Source organism: Gadus chalcogrammus, chromosome 20 (genome assembly GCF_026213295.1).
Source record: "Gadus chalcogrammus isolate NIFS_2021 chromosome 20, NIFS_Gcha_1.0, whole genome shotgun sequence".
Taxonomy (NCBI): Eukaryota; Metazoa; Chordata; class Actinopteri; order Gadiformes; family Gadidae; genus Gadus; species Gadus chalcogrammus.
This window is the reverse complement of record NC_079431.1, coordinates 1,655,148-1,672,053: the sequence shown is the minus strand read 5'-3', so window position 1 is coordinate 1,672,053 and position 16,906 is coordinate 1,655,148. Positions and strand designations below refer to the sequence as shown.

The window sequence follows — 16,906 nt, the reverse complement described above, 5'->3', positions numbered from 1 at the left end:
AGATGGGGGAATTCTGTAGATAACATGAAGCAGAAGAACTAATCAGTTAAAGAAATGTATCAGCATTTTCAGCAAAATATTATGCGGGTTACACACGCACGCATGCATGCGCGTGCGGCGTGCGCGCACACGCACACACACATGAAATGGTGTATTTGGACAATACGAATATTTGAAGAGAATTAATGATGCCTTTGTCTTGTTTATATAAAGCATAATATTAATACAATTATTACTATAATATAATAAAAAATACAATTAGAAAATAATGACAAATGTTCCCCAAGCTATGAAGCGTAACTTTAATTCAGGGTTACATTTTATTGTATTCTGAAAATTTAAATGAAATGTTGAATAAGACATGTTATAGAGTACACACATGAAAATATAGAAAATATGACAAATGAAGAATCACGGAAATAGATTTTGAGTGATTGCATATGAGTAGTATTCTTCTTTTTTTTTGCGATGAAATAAGTAGTCATTTTTTAAATGAGTGTTTGAATAACTTTGTGCATGTGCTAGACCCGCAAGATATTATTTGTAAAAAGCAAAAAGTCGTTAAATGTCAATTCAATAGCACTGGATAATAAATGCATTCTCTTGTGGGAGAACACACTAAATCAACCTGCAGCAGCTTCATCATAATATAACCATCCACAAATTGCGGAAGGCAGCTTTTTTTTGCTTCCCTTTTTAGGGTTCATTGATCGGTCATGTTTTAATTCCAATGAATCATAGAGTCCTCATCAAATCATAGATTTAATCATAGAAAGTTGATTTTAAGCACTCCATTTTAAACGTTTTATCCTTAGTTCCGTTACGCAACTCTAACGGATATGATATGAGGCAATTTTAACTTTAACACGTAAAATAAGTATCGCAATAACAACAATGTCATCAAAGGCAACATAATAACTTAATTGACAAACAAAGAAAGATTATCTTGTGTTTTCATAGTTTAAATGTTTAATGAGGGTGCTGACAAAAAATGGAAAGTTCTCAGTGATAATGTGCAAAGTATTCATGAAATCTACAGAAAAGTCAACAATCTCAAATTTTTTAACACATTGTTTGCAATGATTTGTCTTGAGAGCTCTCGATAGTTTTATAATTGATGAATGCTTTTTGATTTAAAGAACACCTTAAAATATTTTACCGTCCACATGGAAAGCCCAAAAAGGTCATTGATAAAATAATCCCATCTAGCATTGGTGTCGGGAACTATAGGCCATGTTTAACTTATATTCTTTATAGAGGTCTTGGTATAATTGTTTAAATGTTGAAATATGATCAACAGAGTCGTTTTACTTACATAATTAAGTATTGTATACACAAGGCAAAGTCTATCGACGCAGTTGCAAATGTATGGCTTTAACTCAAAACTCAGAGCAGAGCAGAGACAGAGCGGCCGTGTCTTTGTGTATCAGTGTTCTCAACGAGTGCGTTAGGTTGTGGATGACGACGGACATGGCGGCAGAGTGACGCGTCAGTGCGTTCACACTTTGGTCATTGCAGTTGCTTCCTGACGCCGCCTCGGCAGCCTTCAGCAGACACACGTAGTTCATGACGACCTCGTCCACCCGGGTCACCACCTCACGCCGCTGCCGCTCGGCGCTCAGGCCTTCCACCAGCGACATGCAAGCCTGCGTCAGACAGCAGAGCGTGTGGAAGCTTTGTGTCAGAGTGAGCAGCAGCTCCTCTGGGCTGCCGTGCTCACGGGCCATCTGGCTGCAGGCGCTGCTCAGGGCTTTGGCCTGCACCTGCAGTGCCTCGCAGTGCTCCCCTGGTTGCCCGGTCTCCTCACCGCCCTCTCGGCATTCACACTCGGACCCGTGGCCGAGACTCCAGCCCACCAAAACGATCATCTCTAAGGCGTCCTTACGGGCGTCTTCAAACCCAGAGGGCAGGCTGTAGGTTTTACCCATCATGGAGCTCACGCGTGCCAGCCTGGCTTTGAGGCTCATGTCCTGATTGCCGGGGGTGGCGGCCGCGCTTGTTGGACCGCCTCGTTGTTCTGCCCTCAGGGAGGATGTTTGTTCTTCACCAGTGATGTTCTTTGTGGGTTGCTGTTGCTTCTGGCTCACAGCTAATAGAGGAAAAGGGAATTGGACCGTCCTGTCGTCGGGATCGCCGTCGTTATTCACATGGTCCCTCAGAAAGCAGTGGCTGAACGGAGCATGACACCTCCACGCGCCTGATGTCTTCAGCCTCGGCGCGGCCGACGGAGGAAGCAGTACCGCGGACCCCCGCAGGAGCTTCCGGCCTGAAGAGCTGACCGAGTCCACGGCGTGTTGGGACCAGCTCTTGGGTAATGTTTTGCCGTAGAATCTCCTCTGTTGTTTTGGTGGCGCTTGTGGTAGGCCGTCCTGGCCGCCGCTCTTCCCCGTGAACGTGGCCTTGGTCTTCTCCAGCAGGAGGTCGAAGCCCCTCGCCCCTGGAGGTGTCATGCTGCTCCAGCTCCTCCTCAGCACGCCCCCTCGTCGCGGTTTCCTGAGGCTGCCTGTGCTCGACTCACGTGGGGGTTTTCTCGAGGAGGGGTACAGGCCCGGTAAATGCCCACTGGTATCTGTGGTCCTCTTTAATGGCGGTGGTGAGGTGGCGGTGGAGGTGGTGGAGGTGGAGATGGTGGTGGTGGTGGTGGCGGCTGCATTTGTCTCATTACAGAGGGCTAAGGAGGGGTCGTCTTCCCATGCCTGCTTCAGTTGTGTGCAAGCTACACTAGGGGTAGTAGAAAACAAAGACACTTGTTAAGCATCTCTTTAACTGCACACTGTGAGGGTCATTGTTACACACAAGCTAGTCTCAATTCAGAAATGAGTGTAGGCTCAATACATAATCTCTCTCCATGCAGCGTTGTAGTAATTACACACTAAATGCAAAAGAAGAAATGTCACCGCAGTGCTGCGCAAGTTTTTTGTGATGACGACGAGGAAGGATGGCACACACAGAAGCAAACAACCTAAGTTCAGTTTTACCTGTGGTTTCTTTAATCTTGGGCCCCCGGTGGCCACTGCCCTCCCTCAGGGTCCCGTAGCCGGGCTCGGCTGTGTGGCTCTTCCTAAGCAGCGTGGGGTCCAGTGGGGTTCCGCTCCTCCCCTGGCCCGCGGCGCCACACATCTTCTCCTCGGCCGCCGCGCAGGCTGCCCCCCGCCCGGAGCCCTCAGAGGTCAGCGTGTAGTTGCTCTCTGCGCACAGCGGGGAGTCCATGGGCGTGGCGCAGCAGCTGCTGCCGGTGCTACAGCCCGCGTCTACGGAGGAGCACTGCGAGTTCTGCAGGGAGTGGGCGCCTCCCTCGCTCTGCAGCGACGACATGCGCTTGCTCAGGTGGTAGTCATAGAGACGCTGGCCGTCGTGCTCAGCAGCGGCCGCGGCCTTGATGCTGTGCTGCTCGCCACCCTGCGCTCCGCCGGCGTCGCTGCGGGCGCCCTCGGATGGGGATCGCTGACGGGCAATTAGCGGCTGGCATCGTTCTTCTCCCCGCTCCGTCAGGACGCCCGCGTGGGAAGACTGTGAGTCTACCGAGCATTCCGAGGGGGAGTGACTCTCCGACATTTTGGTTCCGGGCGCACGCTGCCATGGCTGCTGCTTCTCCCGGGGGTGAGTCCGCCCAAGGTCCAGTTGGTTCATGTAATGAGAGTCTCTGGCGGTGAAGCCGTTGTACCTCCCCACTAGATGAGGCAGCGCCTCTTTGTGGAGCTCTTTGAAAGGCCCGTTGGATGAGTCGGAGGGCTGGCCAGGATCTCCCCCCAACCTGCAGTCCTGGTCCCTCAGGGTCCCTGACTGCCGGTTCATCACAGAGCCCATGTGCATCTTGGAGAAGTAGTCGGTGAGCGACTTGGTCTCCATGGTCTCTGGTTCCATCTCCCCCCCATCGGAGTGTAGGATCTGCGAGGAGGCGACGGCTGAAGACTTGGCCTCCTCTTCCTCCTCCCGGGGAACCTGGGAGTTGTAGTCCACGTCTTCTGCTCCCCTCTCGGCGGGAGTGATGAACTCTGCCTTCTCTTCACTCCTGCCGTGGTAGCCCTCGGCGATGTGAACCATCCTCAGGTGGCTCTCGGAGTGCCTCTGAGCGGAGGCCAGCTCGGAGCTCTCCGTCATCTCAGAGGAGTTGGTTTCGTTCCCAGAATCCGACGAGGACTCGGGACTGAAGGCTCGGGAAATGTCCACCCCTGCGTGCCACAGGAAGACAAACACCTCGTTAACGACGTTGTCTCAGGCTGATCAATTATAAATATTGTTGAAAGCGTGGAAGAGAAAAAGGGTTTGCTGTAAGTTTTATTTTTTTGCTATGAGTATGGCAAATAGCATGCATATGTTTTCATGGGGTCAATACTTACAGTTCACAATGATGAAAAATAAACTGCTTGAATGCGAAATGCAAAAAAATAACACACCACAAACATAAACGTCCAACAACACAATGAACCAAATGAAAATGACAGGAAAATACACAAATGTGCTCAAGGGAATGAAACAAAAGACAAAATGGAAACAGAGAACAAAATGGGGCTTTATTCCAAAAGAAAAAAGCAACAACAAGCACAACAAATCAATGTAATGGCTCCATTAGTGTGCGGTCTTAATGGATGAACGTGACGATGGTGTAGGTAGGACCTGTGCTCTCGGACTGCTCGGGACTCTGGTCCTCAGATGCAGCGAGCTGCTCTAGCGCCCGCAGGGTCGACACCACCGCGTCGTCCAGCGGCTCTCCGGGGCCCGTCGTCCTCTGAGTGGGCACTGAGTCTATGAGGGACACGGGGATGTCGTTGGGGGCCCCCCTGTGGGGTCCGGCGGCCCGGGCCCCCTGCTGGTGCTCCTCCTCGTCCGAGCTGTCCCTGAACCCTGGAGGAGGCGCGGCGATGGCCAGGTTGAGAGAGTGCAGGAGCACGTCGCTGTCCTCCTCGTCGCCTCCTTCCGGCAGCGGGGGCAGGGAGGTGAGGTCGATGATGTCGTCGATGGACCCCGAGAGCGAGAGGAAGGTGGGCTTCTCCACGTCGCTCATGAAGGCGTCCTCCTCGCAGCTGACGTCGTCGTCGTCCTCTGCGTCGTCCGTGGTCTCAGCGTAGCAGATGTCCCTCAGCAGCGGCTCCTCGATGCACTCCCTTGGGCCGAAGATTTTGCCGGCGTACCGGTAGCCCCCCACGTCCTCCGCGGCGTCCTCCATCAGCCTGTACTCCTCCTCCTCCTCCTCCTCCTCCTCCAGACGCCCGTACATGGGGCTGTGGTTATCCATGGCCTCCGCCTGCTCGTCCATCAGTCTTTGGTAGCCCAGATTCTGGGGGTTTACGCTGTCCAGGGGGGGGTCCCCGAATATGAAGGACACCTTGGCGTTCCGGGCCGAGTCCTGGGGTTTGGGCCTGGGGGCGCCGAGGTAGGGTTGGGGTAGCGGGGTCCGGCAGCGCTCCACCCTGTGCGCCATGTGCACGGCGTGCTGAGGCTGGTGGATCTCCGAGATGTACACCGGCTCGATCTCGCTCTCGCAGCGCCCCCGCTCGCCCTGGTAATCGTGACACTCGCGGTGGTTCGAGAAGTCCGGGCCGCACCGCTGACCGCAGCCTCGGTCCTCTGCTGCCTTGTAGGGCGTGCTGTAGGTCCACTCGATGGCCCGGTAGTTCTGCTTCACTCTCGCCTCGTGACCTGGAAAGGAGAAGCGGGACGATTAGAAACTGCCATATTATTTCTCACGTTATTAATGGTTTGATGTATGGAGATGTTGTCACGCGTGTGGAGTTTGAAACTTACTCGCTTCCGCGTTCTCAGCGCCGCTCCGTGCCACATTGAAGATAGAGCGCCTGGAGTCCACAAGTAAGCGGTAATAGCCGGCGGTCAGACAGGCCAGATTCATGGCATCAACAGACTCCATTAACAGAGTTATTGGCTGTGGAGGATAGGGGTAAGCAGGACACAATGAGCACACAATGGATGCAGGGCCGGAATGAGGTGATAATGACTGCTAGAGCAGCTTTCCACTAAGAGCTCAATATTGTGCTGCAGATCAACTCAGAGAGTAGAAAACAGGGGTAGCATCTGTTTCCACATTTCAAGGGAAAAGCTAATTAGCGACGTCATTCGGGGTTGCTTTAATCCAAAGCGTCTCATACTACCACGAACGAAAACGTTCTACGACTGATCAAGGAATCTATCGAACCCCTGCAGAGCCGCCGGTCTAGCCGGACCGGACACTAAAGGATCCGTTCACCTTCACGTCCAGAACATGGAGCTCCACCCGCACCATCTTCTCGTCCTCGGCGTACATTTCGATGCGGTTGACGTGGCTGAAGTCAGCCAGCAGAGCCACGAGGTTGGTCTTGGGGTTGATGACGTGGCTGATGCCGTAGCGCGGTCCCACCAGAAGGGTCACCTCTGTGTGCTTCTCGCCTTGCTGTAAATACGGAAGGGTCAGGCTCAATGCATCTCAGTGTTTGGTTTCGATATTGTTTATTCAGGCTCTAAACGTGGACTTCAAACCAAGGGTTTGGAAGAGACACTTGCCACTAAGATGGATTTGAAGACCCGTCCACCGTAAAGTCTCAAGTCACTGAGGTACTTGAGATAGTGGACCTTGGCTTGCAATGCTGTCAGCTGCAAGAAAGAGGGATGTTCATGTCACGACAGGAAACTAAGAAAGCATTGACCCAGCGGCCCAATATATAGTAGTCAAGGGCCTTCTGTGTGTAACGGTGAAAAAAGAAGGGGGTGGAGAGGGACCAGAAGAGAGAGTGGGCGGGAGAGACGGAGGGAGGTACTGTAGAGGCCACCGTACCTTTTTACCGGGCGGCACCAGGTTCTGGTTTGTCTTGAGAACGTGAGTCAGGGCCTTTTTAATGTTCTTCTCCTTCATGCTGGACAGCACCGCAGGGGGCAGGAACAACGCCAGGCCCCACTCCTTCCTGTCCAGCCAGAATCCTTACTGATTAGCTCACCTTACCCCGGCACCAAACAATCAGCCAACTCATCAGTCATAGATATTTGGCCTGTTAAACCCTTTGAGACTGTAATGGTAATGGTGAGGTCTATACAAATAAAATGGAATTTAATTGAATTGAATTGAATTGTATCAGTCCTGGCCGCCCATCAATCCATTCTCCCAGAGGTGCTGCATTGATTCATCAACCGGCTACTATTGTAATTATTCAATCACTCCGTAGCGATTATTCATCCCATAAAGCAACAACTCTACGGCAGCAGTAAAATGTTTGATGGATCGTGTTTCTTACTTTCTGTTCCTCTATATTTATTTTACAAAAAAAGATAGTTAAATAAATATAGAATAAGAGAATATAAGAAATATGATCTGGATAATATGGAGTGAATAGTTTGGGCCATGGAGGATGACGAGGTGATGAGGAGTCCTTACTCGATGTACTTGAGGGAAACCTTCTGTGACTGCTTGGTGCTGATCGTGAGGATGTACATCTGCAGCGCCGCCAGCCGAAGGGCCGTGTCGTATTTCAACTCTGACCCAAATCTCTCCAACACCACGTCATTGCAGCTCTGGTGGACAAGGACAGAGAGAGAGAGAGAGAGACAGAGAGGGAGGGAGAGAGAGAGAGAGAGAGAGACACAGAGGGAGAGAGACAGAGTGAGGGAGAGAGGGACGGAAAGAGAGAGAGGGAAACAGAGGGGGAGGAGAGAGACAGGTAGGGACATAGAGGGAGAGGTAAAGAGAGAGAGTGAGGGAGGGAGAAAGAGAGGGAGACCGAGTGAGAGAGAGAGACCGAGAGAGGGAGAGAGATGTAGAGTGTGTGAGTGAGTGACCGATTGGCAGGGAAAAGGGATTTGATCTCCGAATCCGGTCTGCAGATTTCCTTTTTGGGTGTCCATGGCCCGGGCCAATGGTACGGCCTCTAGTCCGAGCAGCCCACCCAACCCCTCCATGAGGGACCCCTGGGTGTGCCTGGTGCGGGGGTTCACCTGGACGTAGAGGTACTCAAAAGCCACGCCGTCTCTCCTCAGTAGCTCCAGGGGGTCCTTCGGCACGAAGCTGATTCGGAAGAAGCATTTCATCTTGTGCGCTCCCGGCCTCTGGGTCACCTAGATCAACAGAGCGCTCGTTGAAAGGTCACAGACGAGGCATGAGGAAACGATACATGAGGACCTCTTCTTCAAGAGGATGTGTGCAGGGGAAATGGCTTAGGGTTTCACATCCAAAAGTCTGGAAATAATAGAAGGTAGAGATTCATCGCTGTATCATACAGTGATTAATATGTTCATGTGCAGGAGGCTAATTGCTAATTTTGTGGATAAAAGGTTCTGAATAGCATTACCCCCATTGCCCCGACAATCCTTCTCTTGTTCAATCACATTCGCCCTTGCTCCTCTGTCTATGAACAGGGGCCAAAAACAATTAAAAGCTGCGACCATATTCCTTTCTCTCTAGTGTCTGTGCCAACTTCTCTCTCTCCCTCTCCCTCTCTCTCTCTCCCTCCCTCGCTCCCCCTTGCCCTCCCTCTCAGTCTCTCTCCGTCTTTCTTCTCACCCTCTCTCCCCCTCCCTCTCTCTCTCTCTCTCTCTCCCTCCCCCATCCCTCTTTCCCTCCCCCGACCCTCCCTCTCAGTCTCTCTCCCTCTCTCTTCACACTCTCTCCCCCCTCTCTCTCTCTCTCTTTCTCTCTCTCTCCCTCCCCCCACCCTCCAGCTCAGTCTCTCTTCCTCTCTCTTCTCACTCTCTCCCCCCCTCCCTCCCTCTCTCTCTCTCCCCCCCCTCCCGCCCCCCTCCCTCTCTCCATCCCCCTCCCTCTCCCTCCCGGCCCCCACCCTCCCGCTCAGACTCCCTCCTACTCTCACCTCCCTCTCTCTCTCTCCCTCTCTCTTCACACTCTCTCCCCCCCCTCCCTCTCTTTTCACACTCTCCCTCCCCCCTCCCTCTCTCCATCCCCCCTCTCTCCCTCTCCCTCCCCCTCTCTCTTTGGGCCAGCCCGTGCAGCAGCAGCTCCTCACCTGAGCCAGCATCTCCTGCTCGTGGAGGAGCATCAGCTTGCTGGCCGAGCCCTCCGCTCTGAGCTCCAGCATCAGGGAGAAATGTTCGATGCTCTTAATGGACAGCTTCTCCTGCAGGGTCGAGATGACATCCTTCCCCCCACACGCACGCACACACACACACACACACACACACACACACACACACACACACACACACACACACACGTATTATTTAACCATAGCGGGCCACATGGGTGCATCGCACACATTCCAGCCAGTCAGCACTCCGCAGCGGGGATAAAAAGGTGAACTAATCGGTCTAATGGCCCGTGAGCCAGACCCGGTTGAGCAGCGAGCAGCCTTAAATGTACACAATAAGTGTTTGAATATTTGATGTGTTGTCGCTTGTCAAGCTCTGTGTGTTCCACGGATTTGGAGTCTTGGCTGAATAAAAATATGCTTTATTAAGGTTGAAATGGGGGTGATTGTGGGTCATTCAGACTCACCGCATGGTCATGAATAATTGTACAGTAAACTCTGCATCACCTTGGGTTACGTAAGGGGCGCAGTAGGCAGCCTACCTTGATGGAGGTGTTGTGGTCAAACTTGAAGGACTTGGTTTGCCCGTTCTCCAGGTACACTTTCAGCACGTTTGGCATGAAGAGAAGCGAGTTGTCTTTCACCGTCTCCTGGTGAATGACACAAAGTCAATTACAAAATATGGAACAATTAACCGTCCCCATCACACATGTTCCGTCATTAGGATTAATATATTATTTTAATTTCTGGACCAAAAGCCCACGCTGCGCTCTCTTGAAAATCTGTGTTTATGTGTACAGCTGTTAAAGGAGGGGTAGGTATTTTATTTAAGAAGCACATTCTTTCATATTTCTTAACATCCCGTCAGCTATCAATAAACGTAATGGTCAGACATAAAAATAAATAACATCTGGTATCCGTGGCTGTGGCCGGCCTGTATTAAGCCTGTCCAATCATTTCATTCAGCACGAATGAAATCATTGGATGGCCTCCCTGTCCATCTAGATAGCCCGGTAGGTGAATAGCCTCTCACAAGGCTGGGCAGACAGACGCTACAGCTGGCCAGCTAGTCATGTGTTTTGTGGGAGTGGCTTTGGTGGGAGGCCTGAAGGGAGGGGTGGGATTATTTTGATTGGATACTTTCCAAATCTAGCTTACTTTCTCCAAATTGGCCCCCGTAGCTGTTGGGCAGAGTGGGCTGGGAACCACTCTGAGGAGTCATGTCTCTCTGCATCTGTCAATCACACTCAATTGCTCTCATTTACATGTGAGCAGCTGATAGGGCGATCTGGAGAACAGGCAGCAATCGAGGATACAGAGAAACGGGGACTATGGGTTGAGGATCTCTTCATTCTGCCCCACAGCCCCTGGGTTATGAACACATTAATAATAATGGAATTGGTAATTGCTGACCTCTTTTTGCACATCGCTAAAGGTCTCGTTCATTTATTCGTCTTCATTAAACCCTTTTCTCTATGTGCTCGCACTTCTGAAGGGGGTGGACCCAACGACAAACACAACGCACACCCACTAACTCTGGCAAGCACACACTTTGGCACACACACAAACACACACACACACACACACTTCGAACAACCTGCACAAGAACACATGCATGCACGCACACAAACACACTCACCCGCACGCAAACACACCCACAAACCAGCTCACCAGCAAGCACACACACACACACGCACACACACACACACACACACACACAATTCGAACAGCAAGAACACAAACACACGCACTCACCCATACACAAACAAAAACAGTCACTCACCCGCAAGTACACACACACAAACACACACACTCGCACACACACACACACGCACACATACACTCTCTCTCTGCCTACATGTATTTGGCTGTGCATGACAGCAGTCCTGCTGCTCGTTGGCAAACCCACGCAAAGCCTGTGTCTGCGTGCGGACATCGTCAGCCAGCGCTGTGCTGCAGACCTGCCTTAGCGTGCCACTGAACCCAAAACGCCTTGTTTTGTCTCCTGTGATCTTCAACGTAGTCCTCTGAGCCATTTTGCTGCTCACATTATACCATCAATTGGACAAAAACTGCTGCAAAGTCCTAGCTTTTTGCCAGTCCTCCAACCAGTCTGTGAACGATCCCCGGAGCTCGGAACTGACGTGCGTTGCTTATCGTGACTTCGGAGTCACTTATCGGAGTCACCTCGATGTCACGCCGGAGAGTAACCAGGGCCGAGAGCGGAGGCTGTCGCCGTGACGACGGCGGATGTGTGGAGCTCCGCCCGGGCGGCGGTTCAGGAGGATGGAGGCGCCAGAGATGGATGGATGGAGGGACTGCATTTATACAGCGCTGCTCTGACCAGTGGCCACTCAAAGCAATGTACTATATTACCTCACATTCACCCGTTCATGAACACATTCACACATCGACGGCGGTGTCAGCCATGCAAGGGGACAGCCAGCTCGTCGGGAGCAGTCAGGGTGAGGTGTCTCGCTCAGGGAGCCCTCGACACTCGGCTAGGAGGAGCCGGGGATCAAACTAGCGACCTTCCGGTTACTGGCCAACCCGCTCTACCTCCTGAGCCACATTCCCCCCAAAGAGAGAGAGGGCTTAACTTCTCAGACCAATCCGAGATCGCCCAAAATACATCCTTTTCAATCTCCTGGTGTTTGATTACAGCTGAACCGGGGTTCTCTTCCACCTCAATGGGAGAACACGGTCATCAGAGGATATGAGCGAGGAAACCAATCCAACTTACTGGGATCTGGCCGTTGATGACCACCTCTTCGGCGAAGCGAACCTTGACGGGGTTGGACTTTAACTTGGCTTTCTTGGCGGCGCTGATGAATGCTGATTTGGGCGACTTTCGAGGGAAGGAAGAGGGAGAGAGGAGGGAGGGAGAGAGAGAGAGAGAGAGAGGGGGAGAGGGGGAGAGAGAGATAGAGGGAGGGAAAGAGAGGGAGGGAGGGGGAGAGAGAGATAGAGGGAGGGAGAGAGAGGGAGGGGAAGAGAGGGAGGGAGGGAGAGAGAGAGGGGGAGAGAGAGATAGAGGGAGAGAGAGGGGGAGAGAGAGATAGAGGGAGGGAGAGAGAGGGAGGGAGGGAGAGAGAGAGAGAAAAAAGAGGTAGAGAGAGAAGTTGAGGGATAACTGTTAGACCTTCTCAATATAGCAGCATTGACATCCAAAGCCTTCCATTGCAGACCAGGGGTTGATTTAATTCCAGTGCTTCTGTGTGCGGATAGGGGGGGGGGGGGGGGTACAGTGGTGTCCGCTGAGCCTGCAGTGCAATGTGCGGCAAATGGCTGCAACTACAGGCTGCATTAAAGGACCCGCCACGCTGGCTCCCCTGTGTCTTCAAGAGAAAGTTAACATCCTCGACCTGAAAAAAACCTGAGCTAATGAAAAGCGCTGGGCTGATTCCCAATTCCGTTAATTCAATGTATGTATTTAAAATATAGAAAATCCATAGGATTAAATGAGAGCGGATCCTCTCTGCATAACATATCTGTCATTAGTTTCGCAGCGCTGAAAAAGGCGGTGCCTTAACTTGGGGATTGGCGCCCGCCCCCTGCCCCTCCCTGCCGACAGATTAATAGAGTGAAGTGGAAATGCCCCGCAAGTCTTTGTGATGATTCACACGGCATTTTAATCCGCGGTGACCTATATGTGCATCCAGTATTCCCGCTAATAGTTCGCCCATCCCGCCTGCTGCGGCTCTCGACCCTCTGTGTTGACATGCCGGGTTTATCCCGGGTCTCGCAGGTCGGGTCCGGTGCTACGGCGGGAATAACGCCGGCGAGAGTGCATCGCCGGCGTTATATATCACCGTGACAACCAGGCAAGCTGTGACCGTGCCGACGCACAGTCGTCACAGCAACACAGAGTCTTGTGTTCACAGGGTCCACGGTGCAATCCTCCCCACGCAGAAGCGCACACACATAAGTGCACACACACACGCACCCACGCATACATGCAAATGCACGCACGTAAACACACACATGCCACTAAAAAGCTAGCAATGGCGTTTCCCCATTATGTTACTTGAAGAAACTCGTTTAATTTTTAATATGGAGAAAGAAACACTCACTGGGTATGGCTGGATGACGGTCAGCACTATGGACTCTTTGCAGCTTCTGTAGGACACACACACACACACACACACACATACAGACACACAGACACACAGACACACACAGACACAAAAGAAAAACAAAATACCATTAATAAGGAGGTGTTTAATGTTCATTTATCATACATTTAATCTGCCGTTGTAATTCAGCTGTACTTGTGGACTTTGTTTTGGTTTATCCAACATACCTGTACAGAACAGAACAGAACAGTATTATCACCATTTTCCGGTAATCTTTCAATTCGATTCATAATCATACGTCTTCAATGACATTGATTGTCTTCCAATAGGCAACTAGGTCCATACAGCGAAGGAGCCAAGAATACGATACGATACTATACTATACTATACTATACTATACTATACTATACTATACTATACTATACTATACTAGAGCTGTAAGTCATAAGAAGTGGAGCAGCGCATAGAGCACCCAGCCACAGAGCACCCAGCCATAGAGCGCCCAGCCATAGAGCGCCCAGCCATAGAGCACCCAGCCATAGAGCAACCAGCCATAGAGCACCCAGCCATAGAGCACCCAATCACAGAGCACCCAGCCATAGAGCGCCCAGCCATAGAGCACCCAGCCATAGAGCACCCAGCCATAGAGCACCCAGCCATAGAGCACCCAGTAACAGAGCACCCACTCATAGAGCACCCACTCATAGAGCACCCACTCATAGAGCACCCAGTAACAGAGCACCCAGTCACAGAGCACCCAGCCATAGAGCACCCAGCGCATAGAGCACCCAGCCATAGAGCACCCAGCCATAGAGCACCAAGCCATAGAGCACCCAGCGCATAGAGCACCCAGCCATAGAGCACCCAGCCATAGAGCACCAAGCCATAGAGTACCCAGCGCATAGAGCACCCAGCCATAGAGCGCCCAGCCATAGAGCACCCAGCCATAGAGCACCCAGCCATAGAGCACCCAGCGCATAGAGCACCCAGCGCATAGAGCACCCAGCCATAGAGCACCCAGCCATAGAGCACCCAGCCATAGAGCGCCCAGCCATAGAGCACCCAGCGCATAGAGCACCCAGCCATAGAGCACCCAGCGCATAGAGCACCCAGTAACAGAGCACCCAATCACAGAGCACCCACTCGGAGAGCACCCACTCATAGAGCACCCACTCATAGAGCACCCACTCATAGAGCACCCAGCCATAGAGCACCCAGCCATAGAGCACCCACTCATAGAGCACCCAGTCAGGGTTCAGGGAGCTGTGATGGAACAGGAGGACAGGAGAACAGTGATCTCAGTACAATAGTGCTCTATGTGAACACCCCATCTTTACCGTCTCTCCTTGCTAACGCTAAATCACTAAAACATCCGTTACCCTTCCTGTCGAAGGGCATTTAGCGTGCGCGTCTGCAACTAAACAATGGCAACACAGCACTCTGTCTTATGGAATCAATACATGTCCGTCAGTACAGTGTGTGGACAACCTAAAAGTGCAGTAGTAAGTATTTGACGAAATGTCACCAGAATGCTCCAAGGAAATGCTCTTTAGGCAGAACCTGCACGACTAAGTGATTTTTTACGAACAATATGGGTAAAGGTTGTATGAGTGCAGCCAGGAGACCTGGTCCAGATGCTGTGTTCACCCAGCCCGGTCTGGTCCTTTAAGAGCCTTCAGCCCGGGCTCCTTACAGGAGACCTGGTCACCCAGACCGGCCTGGTCCTTTAAGAGCCTTCAGCCCGGGCTCCTTACAGGAGACCTGGTCACCCAGACCGGCCTGGTCCTTTAAGAGCCTTCAGCCCGGGTCAGCCCAGGCTGCAGTCCTTACTGCCGGACATTGTGTTGACTCAGTGACATGGATCTAATAAGACGCGTGGAAAAACACTAACACTGGCCTACATTTGATTCATGACGCATGGAGCAAGACTGCTACTAGCATGGCAGTGCGTGCTATCGCGGCGTGCTGGTTCCTCTGACATGAGGGAAGCAGGCATAATGTCTGTCATTGCAGGACTTTATGTTAATGTGTAGTGAATGCTATTTATTAAATGGCTCCTTGCAAAATAGAGAGTGGTGACCACAAGGGCAGGTGGGAAGTACCACCTTTGTCTTCCTTACAGAGAATTACGAGAAGCGAATCAAAACACAGCATTTGAGAGAGGTTGATGAACTACGGTAAGCCGTGTTTCCAACGTTGGTCGGAGAGGGGCTCACGAACATTAGCGTTATCTTGGTCTATCCCAGACTACCCCCGTCTATCCCGGTCATGGTCCAACCCGGTCTGTACTGGTCTATCCTCTTCCATCCCGGTCCACCCCGGTCCACCCCGGTCTATCCCGGTTCATCCCGGTCTATCCTGGTCCATCTATCCGGCAGCGCCTCACCTGACGAGGTCGATGACCCTCTCCCTGGGGGCCGATCCCACCGGCTCCTCGTTGATCATGACGATCTCATCCCCCGGAACCAGCCTACCTTCTGAGGGGCCACCTGGGAAAACACACACACACACACACACACACACACACACACACACACACACACACACACACACACAGACGGACACACAGACATACAGACGCGCACACACACACACAAACAGACACACACACACACACACATACAGACGCAAACACACACAGACATACAGATGCACACACACACACACAGACACAGACAGACACACGCACATACAGACGCACACAGAAACACGCACACACACACATATACACACACAGAAAACCACACACACATAACACACAGACACACAGACACACACACACACACACACAATAAAAACGTCACACAAGGCCCCACACACACACACACAGAAGCACAGTGATTAGAGGTACACAGTGTTTAAGGTCAGACTCCTGTTCTTGATTTTCTTGGTCATTTCCCTCCCGGCTCTTAAACGCTGCTTCCTCTCTGCTCGCTCTTTACAATCGATAAGGTGATAAACCATCTTCCTCCGGGGGATCGCTGTGTTCATGGGCGGACTACGGCCCCCAAGGGGCAAAGCCGTCACAGGAGTCAGACGACCACGCGGCGCTCTTTACCTGGCGTGACTGAGCGCACCACCACTGGTTTTTCACTTCCTGCCACAAAGCCGAAACCAAGCACAGGGTCGCGGCGCATCTCCACCTTCCGGGGGGCGGGGGCTACGAACCTGTCCCCCTCCAGGCACACCTCCTCCAGGGAGCCACAGTGGGAGAGGAGGCTGCAGGGGGAGAGGAGAGAGACGGGGGAGAGATGAGAGACGGGGAGAGACGGCGGTGACGTGGATACCGAGTGAAGACGTGCAGCGCTGCATGGGCTCCTCCTGCTACGTGTTTGGAGATCTGCGATGTGAAGAAACAATTGGGGGGGGGGGGGGGGGGGGTTGTTCCAAATGTATGTGTCTAAATGATCCGCTTTGATGTATGCTTCAAATAGGTCATGTTTAAACAATCTCATGTTTAATCCATTGAACAACAGCGACAACAATAATATGGAAAAGGATGCTTCATAAAATCTTAAATAGATCCATTGATAAATAGATAAATAACATGTGCGCAATGAAGAACATCTAGAGGAGTTTGTTTCTCGTGGCAAAGAACATGTGTGAATTAGCAGCATTTACATCGGCAAACGCATCTGCCTTCACTAACGAGATGCAGAGATGGGCAACCTCAGCAAAACAGGCTTTTATAAATAACAACACAACACAATGTATGCCCAGTGTATTTCCAGGCAGCATGTTGTATATATCTAGATAGATATATATAAAGTGCATTCATCCTCTGTCAGCTCCAGGTTCACCCAGGTCACCTCGGCCTAAACATGTCCAGCTTCAGACCTTTAAATACAAACACTCGCTTCCAATCAG

At 51.6% G+C, this 16,906-nt stretch overlaps 1 protein-coding gene across 1 annotated transcript in view; it reads right to left on the bottom strand.

The window, feature by feature from the left end:
• Positions 1–473: 473 nt before the first annotated feature.
• The window catches only part of frmpd4 (FERM and PDZ domain containing 4), a 25,766-nt gene continuing 9,333 nt past the window's right edge, over positions 474–16,906 (bottom strand). The window contains exons 3-17 of the mRNA XM_056580315.1: positions 16,098–16,258; positions 15,426–15,528; positions 13,037–13,082; positions 11,707–11,811; positions 9,506–9,613; positions 8,943–9,074; positions 7,918–8,037; positions 7,361–7,497; positions 6,767–6,893; positions 6,496–6,585; positions 6,203–6,385; positions 5,746–5,881; positions 4,618–5,640; positions 2,960–4,172; positions 474–2,721 (exon numbers count right to left, since the gene is read on the bottom strand). Coding sequence (XP_056436290.1) covers positions 1,380–2,721; positions 2,960–4,172; positions 4,618–5,640; positions 5,746–5,881; positions 6,203–6,385; positions 6,496–6,585; positions 6,767–6,893; positions 7,361–7,497; positions 7,918–8,037; positions 8,943–9,074; positions 9,506–9,613; positions 11,707–11,811; positions 13,037–13,082; positions 15,426–15,528; positions 16,098–16,258 — 5,026 coding nt within the window. The 3' untranslated portion in view covers positions 474–1,379. The remainder of the gene's footprint in view (positions 2,722–2,959; positions 4,173–4,617; positions 5,641–5,745; positions 5,882–6,202; positions 6,386–6,495; positions 6,586–6,766; positions 6,894–7,360; positions 7,498–7,917; positions 8,038–8,942; positions 9,075–9,505; positions 9,614–11,706; positions 11,812–13,036; positions 13,083–15,425; positions 15,529–16,097; positions 16,259–16,906) is intronic.